This window comes from Protomyctophum parallelum (assembly GCF_964188405.1).
Source record: "Protomyctophum parallelum genome assembly, chromosome: 22".
Classification (NCBI taxonomy): Eukaryota; Metazoa; Chordata; class Actinopteri; order Myctophiformes; family Myctophidae; genus Protomyctophum; species Protomyctophum parallelum.
In genome coordinates, this window is record NC_139714.1 from 24,548,635 (window position 1) to 24,570,571 (window position 21,937).

The following is a 21,937-nucleotide window of genomic DNA, read 5'->3' on the forward strand; positions in this document are numbered from 1 at the left end:
CACGCACACACACACACACACACACACACACACACACACACACACACACACACACACACACACACACACACACACACACACACACACACACACACACACACACACACACACACACACACACACACACACACACACACACACACACACACACACACACACACACACACACAATGAAGATGACCCACTTGACTAGACAACTTTCCCAAGAGCCAAGCCGTAACAACCTTGCTCTTCGTGGGGCACCGTCGCAACAATTTGAACAACAATTTCCTCTGACAATAGTAGGGAACAGTAAGAACTTCAGTAAGGATACCACTGTATCTCTATCTCTACACAAGCAAAGAGAGAGAGAGGGTGTGTGTGTGTGTGACAAACTCTTACACTGCCATTTCATTACCAACTAGCTTTTCCCTGAAAGTGACAACAGCGGAGAAAAGACCACAGCCTGTTAACTCTTGCTGTCAAATGAAGGAAGGCTCCAGTGTAATACTGTCATTAGTCCTTATGTCATTAGAGCCGTCAAACACAGTAAACTCAATATGTCTTTTGTCGAGTCAGGCTTATTTGTCGCCTCTGCAATAGTCTAAGGATGACTGAATGCTGGCATTTAACTAAGAAGTCTGGCTTTGCCGCTTATTTCCATGGTGATATAATGGCCTCGTTATCAAGGATATCTCTTTGCCATGCTATAATTATGTAATCCATCATGATGCTCGCTTGATGGGATAGGACTAGGAGTGGGATGTCCACTTCATTTGCTCATACTGTGTAGCTGATAAATTCAGAGAGCAAAATATGGTGATTTGTTGCCAGTTGTTTTGGGTGATTCTGTATGCGAGAGAGAAATGATTCATTCACCCACAAGGTGATTATTTACACTCACCTCTCTTGCTCTTGGCTGTGATAAGGAACCCTGTACTGAATATGCCAGCTGTACTTGGCACATAGGAAATGCGTTCTTAGGTTTCCCTTTCTCTATTTTTAACAGCATCCATTTCCTATGTAATACTACTGCAATATTGCATTTCACCACCACCACATTTGCCTTTGAGTGCAAATATAATCCTGTTTTTTTAACTGTTAAGTTATGTGGAAATATCAGTCGCAGAGATCGAGGATGCACTGATTTAAATCACATGACCTTGCCTAATTAAGTAAACAAATTGGGCTACATACTCAACACTTGTCTGCCATTATCTTAAATACAGAAAACATGACCTATATTGATGTACAAATTACAATGTCTTTTGTTCTATTGTCAACAGGTAGGAGATTAGAAAATAACCATGCCTACCGTTATGCTTTAACATAGGCTATTATGTTACAGGTAGGCTACACACCTGTCTACTTTCAATCCAAAAGTTGCCCTAGCGAAGTACCATATCGCGAAGAGTTCCCTATACTATATGTGCTTAATATTATATAGTCGACTTTTTCATTTAAGAGGGGGAAAAAACAATAACCGAATAACTGTCCAAACGATCACACAATATGATATCAATAAGTGCTGTGATGGGAATGAAATGCGGGAATACATGTACCGTTAATTCAATGTGCGCTTCATTCTAAAAGACGCGCACCGAACGCCTATCAATTTCATTGAGTAGACTATAAGCCATTTATAGCCCACAAACCACAAATCATACTGTCCAGACACGCGCAGCTAGACTCGTACGCAAATCTAATAAAAACACATACGTTGAACTAGCTGTCTAGCTTGTCAACAGTTTCCAAAACATCAAGCCTTTTTAAAGGGGGGGGGGGGGGGGGGGGGGGGGGGGAACGAACGATTCATGCGCGCCTTACCTCGATCCAGAGTAAGCGGTTGGGACACTACTGTCGCCATGACTGCTGTATGGACACCCGACGACTACAGTAGCTGCAGCATCAGACAGAAACGACGCTCAGGCAGAGAGGGGGGAGAGATAGATAGAGAGAGCGAGAGAGAGAGCGAGAGAGCGAGAGAGAGAGAGAGAGAGACAAGAGAGACAAGAGAGAGAGAGAGAGAGAGTCAGTGGGAGGGGCTGCAATGGAAGAAGGATTAGCCCAGCCCACCAGCACCAGCTCTATCCATCCACCACCATCCACCTCACAGGCTGAAATAGCATCCATCCATGACCATCCATGATACATCCAGGGGTTTGGCAAACTAAAACGATACAATATACTGCTGCGTGTAAAGTAAAAGGTACATGATCCATCCATTCAAGAGATCATCCCATGACGACCCCTGCACTTCCCATCGAGTTTCCCCCTGAGTCATTGAGCCTTGTTGCATTTTATTTCTATTGCTGTGTGCAGCGTACTGTATGCAGTGCAGGGGGGATTGAATGATTGCAGTGAACTTAAGCTGAAGGGTTTATGGATTAATCCCCCAGAAGGAGTTGGACATGATGCCTCTGCCTCGACTGGGGTACAGGCGTTTAGTAGATAAGTGTAAATCGTAAACACGCTGTAATGTGCGGTAGACCATAATTTATCAGTAGAATGAAAAACCAATGCCTAAAGTGAATGAAATTATCTAGGCTGCAGTGATGCTGAAATTCACGGTTTTGCATGGGGAAAGAATAATTTTAATTTACAATAGCCTTGCATGAAGAAGTTGAAATTATTCTAGCCTGTTCTTTTGGGAACCAATTACCTCACCTTGTAGACAATTTGCCATGATAGGATCATCATAGAATAATTTACAAGACACAGTAATGGCATTGGCAAGAAAGGGAGACAAAATTGGTCTTCAATTTCATTAAATTCACCCCAGTTCAATTGGTCTTGAATTGAAAACGCACACTTTATCTGCACATTTCTATGAACATAGATCAGTGGTTTTGAACCATTTTCATCCATTATTTATCCGGCATTTGACTACCATTTGATGAGATTTAGTCTCTCAGACCCAAAACATATCTAGTAGACTATCTTTTTGTCGTTGGATATACGTTTTTGCCCACAATTTCATGCTTTCTATATTGATGTGGTATATGAGAGACATTCTCTAATTGTGTAGACGTCTTGTACAATTATTTCTTTTTTTAAAGATTTGTTTTTGGCTTTTCTGCCTTTATTGATAGATACAAGTGGAGATTGACAGGAAAGAGGGGGGGGGGGGGGGTATGCGGCAAAGGTGAAAATGAACGAGACTCGAACATGCGACACGCTGTCAGGCAAGAGCCTATAGGCCTATGTGGCATGTGCCTGGACCACTAGGCCAGTGGGCGCCCCAGTAATGCAGATGTTTAACAAAAAATGTATTCCGCAAGGGACGATTTGGTTCAACTTTACTCTCTCAAGAGGTAAATATCTATAAAGGTCCATTTGGTTACCCACTCTCCATCATTTAAATTGGTGGGGACCACCTGGAACGCCCTCAAGGACGACTGGTGGTCCCCGAAACCACTGGTTCTCTTGAGAACCACTGAGAGTCAGACCATAATATTATGGCTGCTAAAGTCTACTAACTGCACGTGGTCCCAGCCAGCTGCATGCAGATGTATATGGTAAGTGGTTGGGTGGAGGGATGGATGGATGGATGGAGATGGAGAGAGAGAGAGAGAGAGAGAGAGAGAGAGAGAGAGAGAGAGAGAGAGCTTAGGGAGAGAGGAGAGAAAGAGGACACTAGGAGATTATGAGCTCAGCATTGGAGAGCCAGCATCCTCTGGAATACAGTTGTGTCAGTGTGTGTGTGTGTGTGTGTGTGTGTGTGTGTGTGTGTGTGTGTGTGTGTGTGTGTGTGTTTAAAGTGAAGGGATTAGGTTTAGGCACTCTCAATGTCTTCTACAATAACAATAAGTTAATTGATTTCTGAAAGGCCTTTGCTCCCGTCCACGGAAGGAGATGCAGAAGTCGCCAGATACCAGTGTTGTTTTTGGCAGCAAATTTCTATTTTAGTTTAGTCATAGTCTTTGGACTGAAACTTCATTTAGTTTTAGTCACATTTTAGTCACCTGGAACGTCTTAGTCTAGTTTTAGTCGACTAAATGTCATTAGATTTTAGTCGACTAAATCTACAGTTGATTTAGTCGACTAAAATGTGTTTTGGTGGGCATTGATGCCGTTGTAAGGACTGTTTTTACACTTGCTGAAAATAGCCGATCTACAAGCACACAACGCATCGCGCTGCGACGCGTTGTGAGCTTGTAGATCGGCTATTTTCAGCATGCAACCAAGTGTAAAATGACTTATACTTGATCTCTTGTCCACTAGTCCCTTCCTAACATTTTAGTCTAGTTTTTATTTGTTGACGAAATTGTCAGTATATTTAGTCTTAGTTTTAGTCATCATAGCTTAATTTTCATTTAGTTTCCATTTAGTTTTCGTCAGTGGAAAAAGGTAGTCGACAAACATTTTTCGTCTTAGTTTTAGTCGACGAAAACAACACTGCCAGATACAAACAAAGTTTGAACATGCTTCTCCGACTGATTGAATTGAGCTCATAAGATTAGTAAACCTGATAACTAATTTTTGCAAGTATTTCCCTTTCAAATTGATATATTAATTCAACAGGAAGAGTCTCAATGTAGGGGATCCAACTGGTTGATATTGTGGCAGCTAGGCTGTCATCTCTTCATTGAATTACTGCCATGAAAGACAGCATGCTGTATTCATCCACTAAGTCGATGCAATGCATTTCCTGTCCAGAGCAATAATTGCTCATCTTATTAAACAGGAACACACATGCTGGTAAATTTGATCCACATTTAGTCCGATTTCCAATGACTTTAACTTCTACTCCATTACATCTCTGATCCAAATATTGTACTTCTACTCCATTACATTTATTTGAAAAGTTTAGTTATTAGTTACTTTGTAGATTTAGATTATTAGGCTATTACAAAACATACATTAACCACTTCAGCCCTATATATATTACTAGATCTACAAGCTCACAATGCGTTGCATTGTGACACATTGTGAAATGCTTTCAGAAAACAAGGAAATAACTCATATTATCAGCTTGCAGCTGTGTGTGTGTGTGTGTGTGTGTGTTGTGAGTGAGAGCGAGAGTTTGTGTGTACATCGTTTATACCCTACGCTGCTTACAGCAAATGACCTCGGTAAATGGTAAATGGTGCATTTATATAGCGCCTCTATCCAAGGCGCTTTACATAGATTGTGCATTACATTAATACATACATACATATTCATACACCGATGGCGGCGGAACCCATGCAAGGCACCAACCAGTACATCGGGAGCAATTAGGGGTTCAGTGTCTTGCTCAAGGACACTTCGACAGACTCTGGGGGAGTCCGGGTTTGAACTGGCAACCTTGCAGTTACCATCCGGCCACTGTACCCCTGATCCACCGCCGCCCCATAGAACAATAGAAATACTGTTATATAAACAGATTGACTGACAGAACTGACATTAATTCAATTACATTTGAATAAATTGCTACTTGTCGTGAATGTTTTTACACTAAGTGAATGCAAAAACATTGAAATACGTCTCCTACAGTATATGGATGTATAACTATCTGCCAGAAAATGCACAATCTTTTTATAGTTTCACAAGGTAGTATTACCCAAAGTGTTAATGTAACACAGCTCTGTTTACATCTTTATTTTATTACTATTTATATTCAATATTTATTTGTACATACATTGTTTTATCTTGATTGTCTTTTTTTGCTTTGGCAATGTAAATGTACGTTTTCTCATGCAAATAAAGCCCCTTTGAATTGAAATTGAATTGTGAGAGAGAAATTAACATTCCAAGCATTCCGGCATATTTTGTTGTCCTTCCAGGCTAGGGGAGTGTGTGTGTGTGTGTGTGTGTGTGTGTGTGCGTGCGTGCGTGTGGCCAAATAGCCAATGGTCAAAAAGTGGAGAAGTAAAAGAAGAGAAGAGTTGAATGAGAAGTGTTGAAGTTGGAGGAGCTCTGTTGAAGTACTGTATGAGCTGCCTGATACATGATCAGCTCTGCAAGCTGATAAAAACAGCACCCCACTCAGAGCAGTGGCCAGTCAACATCATCCTTCTCTTTCAAAATAATCCACAATAACAGGCTTGCACTGACACAGCTTTCCAGGTAAAGCTGCAGGTTAAATGCTTCGAGCGAAGAGAAGCTCCATAGCACTTATTGTGGGAGATCGAGGAAAGGATATCTGACTTGAGTTCGCCTGGCCACCTGCATACTACAGTACATTTTCAATGGAAACCTGCTTCTATCACCATTAGGCCACTGCTGCCCGCTTCAGGGAAATGCTGTAGCTTTCATTTCCAATTCCCTCTAGGGAAATGAAACAGCATCCACAATCTTGTAATTGCCGATCTGCTCTGCAGTGCAGAAGAAAAAGCACATTCTCTTCACATGATGTCAGGAGTATGCAAGGAAAGGAGGATTTATAGCCTCCCTCCACCTCCACCATCTACCTCACAAGCTGGCATAGCATCCAGGGATGTGGCCAAATTCTGCTTGTGTACGTAAAGTAAAGGTTCCAAACCATTTGCCTGTAATTGGTTTCCCAAATTTGTGGGAGAGGCTTCTTACAAAAAATGCCATACAACGTTTGGAATAACATGGTGAGGGACCTCAATAGAGCACACTTCCAAAAGTGCTTTCACTTCATGCCCATACAGGGTAACAATGCAAAAGTTTTGGAAAGTCGTAGAAACACCATTTCCTTCTTCCGGACCTTCCTCAAGTACTGGTGGCTGCAGCCCATCCATGACTGACACAGACCTATAGGCCACAAGACCCATTTGGATTTTAATCCATTTAGGACTTCTAAAAACGCCTAATATTTATAAAAACATCTAAAAATGTGATGCTGCTATATACTGTACATAGCAACAAGAACTCCAAAAGGGGTTCCCGTCCTGAAGGGTAAAAAACAACAACAAAAGGGGTTCCCTTTGAGGACGAAGAATTTTTAATTTGACAACACATTGTTCAATTTCTTCGTCCTCCAATTAAACTCCAAATACTGCTGTGCTAAAGCCAATACAGAATTGAAATCATATTTCACAGGCTCGTAGATTACTAATTTGTGGATATATACTGTAATATACAACTTAATATTGGCATCACACTATTTTGGCCAACAACCAGTTTCTGCTTCAGCAGATATTTCTCCTTACATCAAATCAGAAAGAGTTGCAGCTGCCCAAATTCCAGTTCAGCTTTGATCGGCCCTCGCTAATAGCCATCGCTCAGTGCCCAGCTCACATCTCTGCCCGCTGCCAAAGAGTAGAAAATAATAAATAATTACACCCGTGTGAAGTGAGGGGGCGCTCTTATCATCGTACATCATCATACATCTCATTCTGGCCAATGAGAATTTGTCCTCATCACTTAGTCTTCAATGTTTGTGTTTACAAACATTGAAGACTAAATGAAATATCTACTGCAAAAAATGAAAATATCTACTGCATCATTCTGCACTGTTTATCCTGGAGAACCATCATTTAAGGAAACATTTCTGTTAGAAAAATGATGGCAAGGGACAGAGTGCGTGGTGGGTACATCCTTTCATTGTCAAGTTTTGATTAGTCAGACAAAATATGACGGTGTAAAAATATTAACTATGAGTGTAAAAATGGACCATTAAACTCAGAGACTGTAAACATTTTAGACTGACGTGATGCACTGAGAAGTATGCTGTGACTGACTTATGTGCAAAACATTTTTTTCACTGGAATGATGTGAGTAAATCATGGATATGTAGCTTTTAGAGTAGGTTCAATAAGGAAGATCTTAACCAACGCATTCATTCGGCCTTTCAGCACTATCGAGACTCATCATTATCTGTTCTCAAATCCTAGCAATTTGCAGCAGCCAATCGGGTGATTCGACTCCGACTTTAAATCTCTGCCTCTGACACTTCTCCATTCTCCTTTCAGTCTGCGACTCTGCAACAAGAAACCCACCTCCATCCCCAACTCCACCTTTCCATCTAGTGTTGAGAAGGAAGGAGGGTCATCTGCTCAGCTGCCACCACCAGCGTCTAGACTCCAATGCTCCAAAGGGGGGTTCTCCCTATTAAAAGCTAATCTTATTCAATAAATGCAATTGGAGTCTAATCCCCAAAATAATGCTCTGCCATAATTTTGCCTTTGCCATTTTGCTAAACTGCTGCCAAAAAAATTCCAATAAACATTTGCTTATTCCATATTGGTGTGTTCTCTCCTTTATTGAAGTAAAAGTGTGCAGTATTATGCGCCCCAAAACACACTACACAGTAAAATCCTGAGGTTTTTTTTCTCTGGTTGAAAATGTATTACTTTATTAGCAGTTTCCATGAAAAAGCACAGGGAAGTACAGTTCAACACAAGGTCTGCTAAGAGGATTGGATGTCGGTGTATTGGAAGATGTAATTATAAATGTGTCTGTCTGGACTGAGTCATCAGACGGATCAATCATTGATGCTTCCAGCCAGGTACCAGCATTCACCTCAGACAGCTGGGTCATTTCCAGGGGTTCCTCGTGGTGGTGCATTGTGGGTAATTACTGGTGTGTTGGCAGATGGCAGTGATAAAGTATGTCGGCACCACCTGGAAGGTGTCGATTAAGAAGGGCCAACACCCTACCCCATCATATGTCACAAGCTATGTTTAAGTCACCATACTGTAGGGCTGTTTGGGGGGTTTTGGTCTGACAGTTTCAGACTTTAGATAATGATTTTTGTAAATTAAAGTGTATCATAAGATGCCCAAGCTTACAAAGAAAATTTCCATACACCACAAACAAAAAACACAACAGTTCTCCAGCGTAACTGCCATGCCTTCTCTATTAATGTTCCTAAAAAGACTTCCTAAGTCAACAGCCAACTTAACGTACAAGATTCAGATATCCAAAACAAAGCTGGGTTCCTATATCCTGGATTATTTTCAAATAAAAAATGTCTTACATCATGGTACCGTGGACTAACCTGACGCTGCCAGATCCAAATTTGTTTCACAGCTTATTGGGATCTGGGATCGCGGAAGCAAATTCGATGACGGGGCTGTTCCTTTTTTTCAAGATACTTGGTAGATGATTGGATGGGACCGTCTGTCTATCACCGTGTGGGCGTGCAAACACAACCAATCATATTGACGTGTCTAGATAGCTTCACATTCGGTTTCGCACATATTACGCCTTTAGCTCACGCTGATTGGTCCGGTACGGAACGGATTTTTGTCAGCTCAACTCCCTGAGAGATCCCAGATGAAGGCTGTGTTGGGGAACATGGTTACCCAATACCGCCCTCATCTGGCAGCGTCAGGTTAACCGTGGACAGCATGGCAAAAAATTAAAAGGTAAACCAGCACAACAATCAAATTTGTGGTACCTAGCCTAGCTAAACTATAAAACTAAGTAAGAGGACAAAAAGTCAAGGGAATGCTTTGTTAAAAAGGTATGTTTTTAGTCCATTTTGAAATGTTTACAATGAAACTCATCATCCACCACTCCCAGGTCACAAAGAACACACAACTGCTGCTCCTCAGGAATGCCAGTATATCTACCCACCACAGCTGCCAGAGGTAATGCATCAGACCTTACCTGGGCACATGGTTAATATCAAGTTTATATATGTACGTTTTTAGTACAGACATAGGCCCTGTATTTGTTCTATGTTTCTGGTAAACAATAAAGGAATGGGATGGAGAGAAGCAATTACACTGCAGTGTTATGAAATATAAATCACATGGATCTCCTCTTGTTTTACACCCTAGACAATCGTATTCAGCCAATTATTCTGAAGACCTTTCTGTGTGATTAGGCAAAGGCTTGTAGCTAATAGCTATAGTATAAATTATATGTTAAACTTAATCCACCTTTAGCTTTACCGAACCAAGGCAACAACTATATTACAAATTAAATGAGACTTCCATGTTTCAATGCAGGTTTTCTCCCCTTTGTGTCTGACAATAGCCTATAACGAATGAGAGCTTTGGTTGAGAAAGAAGCAATCTTGCTGAATACGAACGGCCTCCTCCACAGCTCACGTCAGCGACTTCTAGTTCATAGTTCACATATGATTTCTCTGAAGGGGCAAATCCCATTATTCACTGTCACGCCTACGTCCCAACGCCCTCACTCCTCTGTTGCATAAGAGCTATTTCACATCATATTTTTACATGTGTCATTTTCTTTGGGAGAATATCTTTTATACTGTGTGTCTGTGTGTGTGTGCGTGTATATTTTTGTACAGAAAAACACAGCATCTAGTACAACATGATATCATTATCTGAGCAGAACAAAACCACTCGCATGAGTGAGAAAAGATGTCCCATTTGAAAAATCTATTCTCAATCCCTCCAACCTTATATAATATAATCTGTAGTTAGTAAGTTAAGACAAGCGACACTGTCAACCTACAGTATCATCATACTGGACCTCACTAATGCTCGAGTCATTATAAGATGGTAACATCTGTCTACTCTGTGTCTCAGATGACCGTGGACAGTTCACCTGGCTTCCAATCAGATTTTTGAGGTCCAGCTTTTGGTGTGTCTAACCCAAATTTTGTCCTAGCACAAACATTAAATGCCATTGACAATGAATGGACAATTTTGAGTGTTTGTGTAAACACAACCATTACATTGCGTAACACAAACATTGATGACGAAGGTGAGGACACGGTGAGTTTGTTTATAGCAGTTAAACAAACATTACCAGGCGCCCCTCAATTCACATACGTTTATTTTTTAATGAATGAAAGAACAATATTTCAGCTTTTCGCTTTCAGCTAACTTTCCCAGAAGAGAAAGCCTGTAGTTTATTTTAGCTTGGACTCATCATCGTTGACAATGGGTGAAATGCTCCTTTGGTGTTATATTTTCAGTATTTTGTGAAAGACTGCATGCAAGGTATAAATATGCCAAATGATTGAGTGGAGTACAATATTTGGCTCTGAGATTATAGTGGAGTGGAAGTATGAAATGAAATAAAGGGGAAAAAATAATCAAGTTAGTAACAGTAGGCTATCTGGCTCCAATTGAAATTGTAGGCTACTATAAATACTACAGTGGTTATACTTACATTAGTGGGAGGAGCGAGGGAATCTGGAGGGAACGAGCTCAGGTCAGGACGTTGAGATGGAAACAGAAGTATTGGGAAAAGGCCAGAAGTTTCGTGGAATGTGGGCTGCGGGCGGTCAGCCGGGGCCCCCGTACGGGCTGTCCTGTCCTTCAGCTGGCCTCTCAGACAGCTGAGCTCTGAGCTGACGTGCGTCAAAACGCTACTGAAGGAGAATTCAGTCATTGTGTCACATCGCCTTCAAGGAAAAGCTCCCGCACGTGTTTCTCGGGGTATTTAACAAAAAAAAGTTTCCAGCTCCAACAACAACAATGCGTTTACTGCGGCCGAAAGAACTGAGTGTGATTTCCGACATTATTTCCAAACCCCGTCCAGACTACTGGGGGTTTATCTTTTGCAGAAGTTTATACTGCACCCCGCGGCCGCGGGGTGACAATTCCGAGACACTTTGCAGACAAACGACAAAACGCGCACCGACTTGGACACACCATTGGGGGACACACCGCGAGTTGAGAACACTTTCACGGAAACATTTACCGCAACAATGTTGCCGAAGATATACTACGACCGCAGCATACGACGACGCGTTCGCTGCTGCCAGGGACAGCCCCGAGGAGTTCTGGAGTGAAGCAGCGCAACATGTTACTTGGTTTGAGCCATTTAATAAAACACTGCACGTTGAAGATGCAGTTTTCCCAAGCTGGTAAGTGCCCCCCCCCCCCCCCCCCCAGATTACAATAACTAAGTAAATTTAAACCACCACCACTGCGCTTAAAGGCTTTTCATGCCTGGTCAGTTGTTATACAGTAGGCCTAGATGTTTTTCCCTTTTTACTTTCTTTATATAATGATTTCCTGTATTTTTTTTATATAGAAGTGTATATTTGTATGTTCTGATGAACTGAAAATGGTGGACCCTGTTGTAAACAAGTGTTAATTCTTAATCATGGTTCGTCCAGTAATGAACACATTCTGCATACTGTGAAATAACAATTTCAATCAATCAATCTAAATACGATTCTAATGATTTTATATTGTATTAATAATTTGCCCACTAGCGCCCCCTATGCCCCATGAATATGCCAATTGCCAACATACTTTTACAGAAGGTTGAAAACACTAACTTCAGTTCCCTCAATCTGCGTAACTGCCTAATGTTGAAGGACGTAGCAAATGAGAAATTAAAGGTATATTCAGTGATTTCACTTAATTAAAATATCACTTATTTTTTTGTTTTGTTGTGATAATCCTCCCTACTATAGAGTGTGCTGGCCATATAAGGAGTTCCTCCCTGTCCCCAGTTAACCCCTGGGGGTCAAAAAACCTTAGGTTTCGTTTTTGACTCTCTATCCTGATTGGACGAAAGGCTGGGTCCCACAGCCAAAAACGAAACCTAAGGTTTTTTTGAGTGAAATCACTGAATATACCTTTAAACGTGATTTTTCCAGTTTCCACTGCCTTTCTATTCGAAAACGGTAAGATTCCAGACACCCTTGTTCGCTGTCCCAGCAGGGGGACAGGACTCATGAGTGGCATAGCTGCTATTATAGTTAGGGTGACCAGATCCAAACTGTTCATTTGAGGGACAGAACCCCATCCCACTTGTCCCACATGTCCCACACAAGCGATACTGGAGTACCGGGTTAGCAACTTACTACTTGAGTTGCTATTAAATGCCTTGTTGTCATATTCGACCATATAGGCCTATTGGCTATCATTTATAAACTCCTTTGGTGTCTCACATTTTATTTGAAAATCATGCTTTATTTTTTATTTGTATGCTATTTTAACAGGCTTAAAAACACATCTTGCAGGAAGAGACAATGAGAGAGCTTTACAACAGGAGGCCAACTATTAGGGGACTATTAGGGCATTTGAACACTGCCAGTCACAATGTGGGACAGGGTCTCAATATGTGGGAGGCCTGAAAAGTCTTGGAAATGAGGGACTGTCCCACGCAAAGAGGGACATCTGGTCACCCTAATTATAGTTAGTAGTTTGTGTTCTTGTTGGGGGGAACAAATGGGCAGTTGAGGGCACACACAAACAATGTTTTTCAGAGAGAGAGAGAGAGAGAGAGAGAGAGATGTTTAACATCATTATGCAGTGTTCAATGTGTAATAGCCTACCTGTTTGACAGGTACGTGGGAGGGAAGTTGAACATGTGTCACAACGCTGTGGATCGTCACGTGGAGAGTGGTCGTGGGGAACAACCTGCCATCATTTATGACAGTCCAGTTACTGGAACCAAACAGGTCATCACCTTCAGAGAGCTCCAAGCACAGGTGAAGAATAATGATTATTTTATATTGCAGCACTAACTGATAACGTTGCTCAATTGCCCCATGTCAGCCAAATCGGCAAATAAGTGATTATTACTGTCACAGTGTGGACACGGAGGTATGGGACTCAAATGCAGAACGACCAGGCCAGGCAGAGAAGTGAATGTTCAAGAGGTTTTAATCTCAAAGAAATCACAAGGAACTATATACTTGGAAATAACTAGGAATTACTAGGACTAAGAATACACGCAACAAGGAACTGACCACATAACATGTGCGACGACGAACTGACAAAGGACTGAACACACTGGGGCATATAAATAGACAGAGACTAACTAGACACAGGTGAACTGAAACACACAATCAACACTGGAATAGGTTAACAGTCAACAGAACACTGGTGGCTAGGGTTACACTAATACAGGGAGGTGAGACAAGGCAGGTGACAGCAACAAGGCAGACAGGAAATCACAGAACACTACTACAAAATAAGATACAGAACACAAATACAAGTAAAAGTCCCAAAACACAGAGTCCAAGGGCAGAGGAGCGTACTGTGACAATTACACTAAATTGTACATACTAGACCGGTGCCCGGCTGTAGAGCACTGAGTCGGTAACGATGGAAGTTGTTGATCCATGCCCCACCCGGCTTTGCAATACCCGTTGTACCTGTTCCCCCATCTGTCTGTGTCCCTTTTAAATGTTTTTTTTGTGGCTTTCGCCTTTATTTTATATTTTTATGGAGGGACAGACAGTAGGCTGACAGGAAATGGGGAGAGAGATGGGGGGGAAGACATGCAGTAAAGGCCGTCGGGATTGGGAGTGGAACCCGCGGCACACTGCCAGACTGGATTACCAGCCAAGGTGCATGGATCACTGAGCCATGGCCTTTTATGCTCATATATATTACTGTAATTCAATATACTCTGGTATGAGCAAGAAAAATATATCTCGCCTCCAGATGGTGCAGAACTCTGCGGCTCGCCTTCTCACCAACACGAGAAAACGTGAACATATCACACCTATTTTAGCTACTCTTCACTCATGGCTCCCTGTGAGCTACAGAATTGATTTTAAGATTTTATTGATTACTTTTAAAGCTCTACATGGTCTAGCTCCCATTTATATAACAGACTTGCTGCAACCCCATAACCCTGTGCGCTGCCTCAGATCATCGGATAGGGCCCTCCTAGTTCCTCCTGCAACGCGTCTGGTCACTCGGGGTGAAACGCCTTTAAAAAAACATCAATTGTTTTTCCTAATATTGTTTTTAATTGTTTTATTGACCTGTTATTTCTTCATGTTTTATTGTTTCGGATGTTTTGTTGTTTTTATGTTTTTATGATTACTGTTTTATACACTGGACACTGGGCAGGGGCCCTGTCCAGAGACCTTGACTGCGTATGTCAAATTTGAAGTCGGTGGGGTTCTCGAGTACGTACGTACGTACGTACGTACGTACGTACGTACGTACGTACGTACTGTGAGCACAAGGCACTGTTTTAGACTGGGCCACCACGGCCGTTTATTATAGAATAAATACGCTCTTGTACGTACTTGGTGCATTTATACAGATTAGATTAGATTGATGTTCTTGAGGCAATTGTTTATCCCCCAAAATCACGAAGGCTAATCTGACCTTGGGATACACAAATAAGTTGTGTCAAAAATGTTGTTACTGCACTTTGGCTTTGTAGGGCAGTATAGGCCACAGACCCCGATATCTATGACATGGTGCAAATGGAACCAGATGGACCCATTTTGTTCCATTTATACACTAAGGGTTAAACATTGGTTTTCTAATTCATGGAATGTCTTTGATTATTATTTTGTATTCATGAAATGAATAAAAAAGAAAAAGCAAACCAAAAAAACAAGGGAACCCATACAAATGTTTATGCGACCCAAATGGGTCCCGACCCACTGTTAGGGAACCAGTGCGTTAACCAACCATGTGTACTTCAGGTTTCCAGACTGGCGGGAGTCCTGGTGAAGAATGGGGTGCAGAAAGGAGACGTGGTGGTCATTTACATGCCCATGGTCCCCCAGGCCATGTTCGCCATGCTGGCCTGTGCCAGGATCGGCGCGCCCCACAGTCTCATCTTTGGCGGCTTCGCAGCCAAGGAGCTTTCCATCCGCATTAGTCACGCCAAGGTTAGTACTGAGGAAGGCATTATATGGTTCTTAGTCGCAATAACCAACCAATATAACCATATAGTACCTTATATCTAACCATTATATTTTACCATCACTTATGACACTTAAATACATTGTGATATTTGGTAGCTTGTTGTAAGGGCCTAGATGTCTCCACTAGGCCTGACAGCTTTTGTTTATGTTACAGCCTACAGTATTTTGTTATGGTTCAGTTTGTCCTTGAAGCAGCCACAGTATATCTATGAGTTCTGCCCCGTGCTCTTGGCAGAACTACTGTAGCACTGAATGAGTGTTATTGTACTTCCACCCGTGATATCATGTACTGTACAATATAAAGCATAACCATCACCACCTAGAATATTGTCTTGACTCCTATTTGCCCGATCGTCCATTTGCTGATTGATCCAAAATTCCACGACAGTACCAACAAAAGACACTTTCAATTTGTTATCTCTGGTATGTGCACACTTGAGAAGCCATTTGTCACATTTGCCTAGTTAAGACAATGATTTGTTCTTACAGGCAGGAAATGGGAAAGGGAATTGTCATTTGGTCATGAGTAATAATCCATTTAATCTTCTAATGCAGTTGCTTGTTTATGCCTTTCCCTCATCTCATTACACCATTCTGTTCAGAGTGACATTCACACACAATGAAATACATACAGCTTGATTAAGTTCACATCTATAAATTCTCTTCATTCCGCAATTAAAAGTTAATGGCCTTTGTAGAGATAGTTTTTGAAGCCAACAAAGGAGCTAATGGAAGACTTACTATTAAAAAAACAAAAAAAAACATGTATTACGATCTCCCTCAAGTCTCATCTATTTATACAAAATGATCAAAACAAAATATGAGGGAATAAATGAGCCAGTGCCAGCGACTTTATACAGTTAAGAAACGTCTTTGATTAAAAGATTACCGTGGATTCATGGTATCTGATGATCTTTTTTTGACTGATTAATTTAATGTGTGTGCCTGAGTGCCTGTTGCTGAATCTTCAAAGCCCACTGAAAGTGACTATAGTGACTACACGCTTGCCTGGTTGTTGAGTTGCTTTCTGTCATCACTTCAAAGTACTAAATCCTGATTCCTGACTGTTTCTCTCTCTCGCCACCTAACCGTTCTCTGTCCTAGTCTACACCGTTTGGGACCTGTGGTGGATTATTCAGAACTCACATCAGAGTCTTTAAGAAATAATCGAGGTAGAGAGTGGACTGAAACAATGTCACTTTATTACAAAGACTGGTCTGTACCCGCCCAGGGAGGAGCACGTATGCAAGCCTCCTGAGCCCTTTACATTTCTCCCTCTTATACACAATGACAGAGCAGAGAATACAAAGGAGGTGTGGTCAGTGGTCAGTGGACATGGTCAAACATGGGTCTTATGTAAGAATAGGTCATCTGACAGACAACCAACAGGTGGAAGCCTTGCTTCCCATGTTTCCAAGGCAGTGTAGTATTCATTGTCTTCAAAATCATATTACAGACCACAGGGACATTATAAATGATGTCATCAAGATTATTTTTTTACTGAGGTCTGGTTCAGACATGGCCTCGCCATATGTGCTGTAACCAGGTAAATGCAATGCAACCAATGAGGATGGGGAATCCTAGCTACCGTCTCTGATGCACAATCCAATCTATATACAGTGTACAAGTAAGACGCGCAAACGCGTGAAGCGAACGCAGCTCGTGTGTGTGTGGTTGTGTGTGTGTGTGTGTGTGTGCTACAGCTGCGCCCTGTGTGTGTGTGTGTGTGTGTGTGTGTGTGCTACAGCTGCGCCCTCTGGTGGCGGGCCGGTGGTGTAACAGCGTGACACACACACACACACACACACACACACACACACACACAGACATTCAGCCCTTGCTGTCATAGTAAGTGGCTCACTGCGTTCGCAATAAGTAATGCTGTGGCTGTACAACGAGCAACAATATTATCCCATATTAAAATTGCAATGTGGGCGGATTTGATTGGACAACATTTTTTTTAGATTTTCAAGTTTCAATACGTTTTATTTGTCACAGACTTATACAGGTACAGTACAAGCAGTTGATTGGCCAAGATTTGCGGGATGGAGTGCTCTGATCGGGGTTATGAGATTTTCAGGCCACTTCACTGCCTGAATGGGAATATTACACATTTAAGTTGACGATTAATTGTCACACACACAAATAATTCATTTTAACGATTTAATTGTGTTTTTTTGCATTGGACATTGGAACATTACAATTTGTATTTCTCTTTGCCTTTTAGGCTTCGTAATCACGAATTCCACAGACAAATAACTTAGGGAATACCACTCATTTTCAACATTGAACAATGTCATTAATATACCGTAGAAATAATTAAAAAAACCTCCCCCCCCCTTCTGTTTAGCCTAGAACTGGATGTCTAGAACATCACGCCAGTGTCCTCCGCAGGCCAAAGAGTGAAATATGAAAATGAGTGTTATAAATGATTGACAATTATGCTAAAATAATTGGGATTATCTCAAATAATTGAGATTTGGCGTTTATTGCGATGTAATAAGTGTGACAGGCCTATAATGCCTAAAATTCTCATCTGTGTCTCAGCCGAAGATGATTGTGACCGCGTCGTTTGGCATCGAGCCAGGCAGGAGAGTGGAGTACATCCCCTTGGTGGAGAAGGCCTTGGAGCTGAGCTCTCACAGGCCTGCTAAAGTCCTTATCTACAACAGACCCAACATGGTAAGAACCACTAAACACGCGGAAGCCTGATAATAATAGGACAGCCACAGCGCTGTCTCCTACAAACCAAACCAGTGTTGATTTTGACAGCAGATTTAGATTTTAGTTTTAGTCTTAGTCTCTTGAATAGTTTTCATTTAGTTTTAGTCACATATAGTCACCTGGAATGTCTTAGTGTTTAGTGTTTGTGTGTGTTTTAGTCGACTAAATATCATACAATTTTTGTCGACTAAATCTAAAGTTGATTTAGTCGACTAAAATGTATTTTGGCTCATTTTACACTGGCTGAAAATAGCAGAGCTACTTGTAGATCTGCTATTTTCAGCATGCAACAGACTCTTGTACACTAGTCACTTCCTAACATTTTAGTCTAGTTTTTATTTATTGATAAAATTGTCAATATAGTTAATTAGTTTTAGTCGTCATAGCTTAGTTTTCATTTAGTTTCCATTTAGTTTTCCTCAGTGAAAAAGCGTAGTTACAAACCAGCATTACACTGGTTGCATGCAATGTTGCACATTTGGGCATTATCCCCTTGCAAAGTAATAATACCATTAGTATGCAAATGCATGTGATATCCGTTGGCTTTGCCGGCACCTGATTATTTACCCTCCCATTCAAGCTATTCCATAATGGCACAGAAAGTGCCTCCAAATTAAAACGAGACATCATCGTCAGTGAGGCACAATGGACGGAAATGCAAATGTCTGTAGTGTGTTCCTCGCTGATGGAATAAAGCCAGCTGTGGCTGTGGGGGAGCAATCTCCAAAATGATTAAATCACCCAATTATGCAGTAATACAGTGACACACTACATTTGAAATGGCCTCACTCAGTCACATAAAACCATGACTTCACAGCTAGGGAAATGTACCCTGCAAATTTATCAGCATCATAATCTTTCTTGCAGCGTTTATATGCTTTACTCTTGAAATAGGAGAGTGCAGTAGAGACTAGAAACCAAGGGCAGAGAGGAGAGACATTTGTAACGAGAACCTTGAGTCGGTTTCAAACTCGGCATTCCACGCGACTCCAAGGAGTGTAATGGTCTGTGCCCTAACTGGCTGAGGTGCACTTACCAGGCACCCCAGAATCCTCCTTGGTTCTTGATGGTTTTCAGGCTCCCATGCCAGAGTTAATGCAATTGTGTTATCTGCTACATGGTTGCACCGTATCATTTAATGGTTATTACAACATATTTATTTGTATTTGTCTGCCTTGCATCGTCTGCCTGATCTAATCTATTGATGAACGCCTGTGATCTGTGAACAATCCTGTAAAACAAACGTCTTCTGTTAAGATGATAATGTCTCCAGTTGTCATGGAGACCGTGCTATGTAGGGCACAGGGGCACTAATGACGCCATTAAACCACTGTCTGTCTGTGAGTTCAGTCAGAAATAGTCCTATGAAACTATGGCACCTTGGATATAGCTCTGAAATGATGCAAGGCAGCGGTTCAGAACTGTCTCAACCAAGCATTGTGATGGTTCTGCAGACTGCCCCAGAATCATGTTTTATGATTCTGGGGTTATTTTGAAGTAAATTAATTAATGGAGAGGCACTTTTGGCAGTAGAAGAGTTTTTAATGAGCTCTAGGTTTTAGACTCACTAATGACCAATTTCTTTCTCAGGCCTGTAGGCATGTTTTAAAATGTTAACTGCCCAATTTGCAAGGGATTCTGACTCAGAGTAAGGATGTAACTTTTAACATTGTTTTTGAGCAGTGCCTCCGCTCCATTACGCATCTATGTGTGTCCCTATGCGTGTCCCTGTGTCTTCTTGACCGTTTCGGACTCGAGAAGGCCCGCTGGAACAGGGCAGGCCCCCTGAGCGTGTTCTTGGGGGTCTGGATGTTCCCGAGACTCCCCGGGGACCCCCGCACGGCATTTCTCAGAGATGTTTCTAAATATAATCAAAGTACAGAACAGAGCAGAGTACACTACAATGCAGTACAGAGCACAGTACAGTAACTATAACAGTAAATGTGTAGTTGCACCGCTCAAGTTTATCATTCCAAGTTGTCCAAGTGTTCATTCATGCACTTCCAGGCCGAAGGCATGGCCGAGACTATGTTTTGCACCCTGTCCGTCCATGTGTCCGTTTTAATAAATTACATTATTATCCTGATGAAGTACGATATCGTCTATGTCAAGAGTTCTTTGCCTTTGACAACTGCTGTTTGTCAAGGCCCATTATTTATTCAGCATTTGAGATTTAGCCTTTCACAAAATAATAATGTTTTGTTATCGTTGGATAAGGTTTGTCCACAATTTCATTCACACAGCATGAAATGTTGGTAGCAGTGTTGCCAACTTAGCGGATTTGTCGCCATATTTAGCTTCTTTCCAGACCCTTCTAGCGACTGAATTAGTGAAAAGCTTCTGGCTACGTGCATATATCCCACCCCTAGCGACTTCTAGCTACTTTTCGAGGAGCCACTAGCTACTTCCGTTACTGGATAGTTGGCAACACTGGTTGGTAGGCCTGCCATACATAACAGGCAAACATTGATCAATTATTTGAACTTCTCTAATTGTGTAGAATTCTTGTAAATTAATGCAGATGTTTAACAATAATTGAACTCTTGAGAGTGTAAAATGAAACTGAATTGACCCATACTGGTCCAAGAGTTAAATATATTTAAGCGTCCATTTGGTTACCAACTCTCCATAATGACCACCTGGAAACCCCATCAAGGACCACTGGTGGTCCCCGGACCACTGGTTGAAAACCACTGCTATACTGTATTGATATTTGTCTTACAGGAGAAAGTATCCATGAGGCCAGAGTTGACGCTGGACTGGGACGAAGAGATGAGCACCGCCCGACCTCACGACTGCGTTCCTCTTCCCTCGAACCACCCTCTCTACATCCTCTACACCTCCGGGACCACGGGCACTCCAAAGGTACAGACAGTGTTGCTTCCGTTGACTAAAACTACAGTATGACGGAAAATGTTCGACGACTACCTTTTTTTCTAAACGAAATAAAGATGAAATAAAAAATAAGCTACGATGACTAAGAAACTAAGACTAAATATACCGACAATTTTGTCAACGGATAAAAACTCACAATAATCTACAAGCTCACAATGCGTCACAGTGTGACGCGTTGTGAGCTTGTAGATCGGCTATTTTCAGAGTGCAACCAAGTGTAAAATCAGGTATTACGATGCCATCAAGGAAAGCCCACCAAAACATCTTTTAGTCAACGAAATCAACTGTAAATTTATTCGACTAAAATCTTTAGATATTTAGTCGACTCAACCTAAACTAAAACATTTCAGGTGACTAAAATGAATAAAACTAACTGGTCTGATAATGGCTCCTGTCCCGTCTCTTCTCCAGGGCATTGTACGAGACACCGCGGGCTATGCTGTGATGCTGAAATGGACCATGTCAAATATTTATGGCCTCAGTCCCGGAGATGTAAGGCAATAAAACATTCCCATCTGAGTTAGTATCGCCGCTGCGGAACATACAACATTGTTGTACCAGAGCAGATTGATTCACTGCCATGACGTTTCTGTTAACCTGGACATTGAGTTCAACTGGATCTATGTTTTTTTCATGAATCCATATCAATTTGTCTCGTACATGATTTGCTTTGACCAGATGATAAAATGCCTGGAGTTTTTCTGCCTTCAAAACGTTTATATCCAAATGTGTCCATACTGTAGGTCATCACCATGCTGGCCTATGGTGGACATTTTGTGAAAATTAGATTTTTGCCACAGACCTACAAAATGAGTACACACACATAATGAACATTACAGGTCTGTAAATCTGAGTGTACATTGGAGCCAAATGGCCACT

The 21,937-nt window shown here is 41.6% G+C and overlaps 2 protein-coding genes across 2 annotated transcripts in view; one reads left to right on the top strand and one right to left on the bottom strand.

Annotated features, from left to right (window-relative positions):
- The window catches only part of lin7a (lin-7 homolog A (C. elegans)), a 53,902-nt gene extending 52,009 nt beyond the window's left edge, over positions 1-1,893 (bottom strand). The window contains exon 1 of the mRNA XM_083758284.1: positions 1,807-1,893. Coding sequence (XP_083614410.1) covers positions 1,807-1,846 — 40 coding nt within the window. The 5' untranslated portion in view covers positions 1,847-1,893. The remainder of the gene's footprint in view (positions 1-1,806) is intronic.
- A 9,138-nt stretch (positions 1,894-11,031) lies between these two features.
- The window catches only part of acss3 (acyl-CoA synthetase short chain family member 3), a 52,840-nt gene continuing 41,934 nt past the window's right edge, over positions 11,032-21,937 (top strand). Inside the window, exons 1-6 of the mRNA XM_083758279.1 lie at positions 11,032-11,668; positions 13,105-13,249; positions 15,215-15,403; positions 17,987-18,121; positions 20,888-21,028; positions 21,470-21,550. Coding sequence (XP_083614405.1) covers positions 11,277-11,668; positions 13,105-13,249; positions 15,215-15,403; positions 17,987-18,121; positions 20,888-21,028; positions 21,470-21,550 — 1,083 coding nt within the window. The 5' untranslated portion in view covers positions 11,032-11,276. The remainder of the gene's footprint in view (positions 11,669-13,104; positions 13,250-15,214; positions 15,404-17,986; positions 18,122-20,887; positions 21,029-21,469; positions 21,551-21,937) is intronic.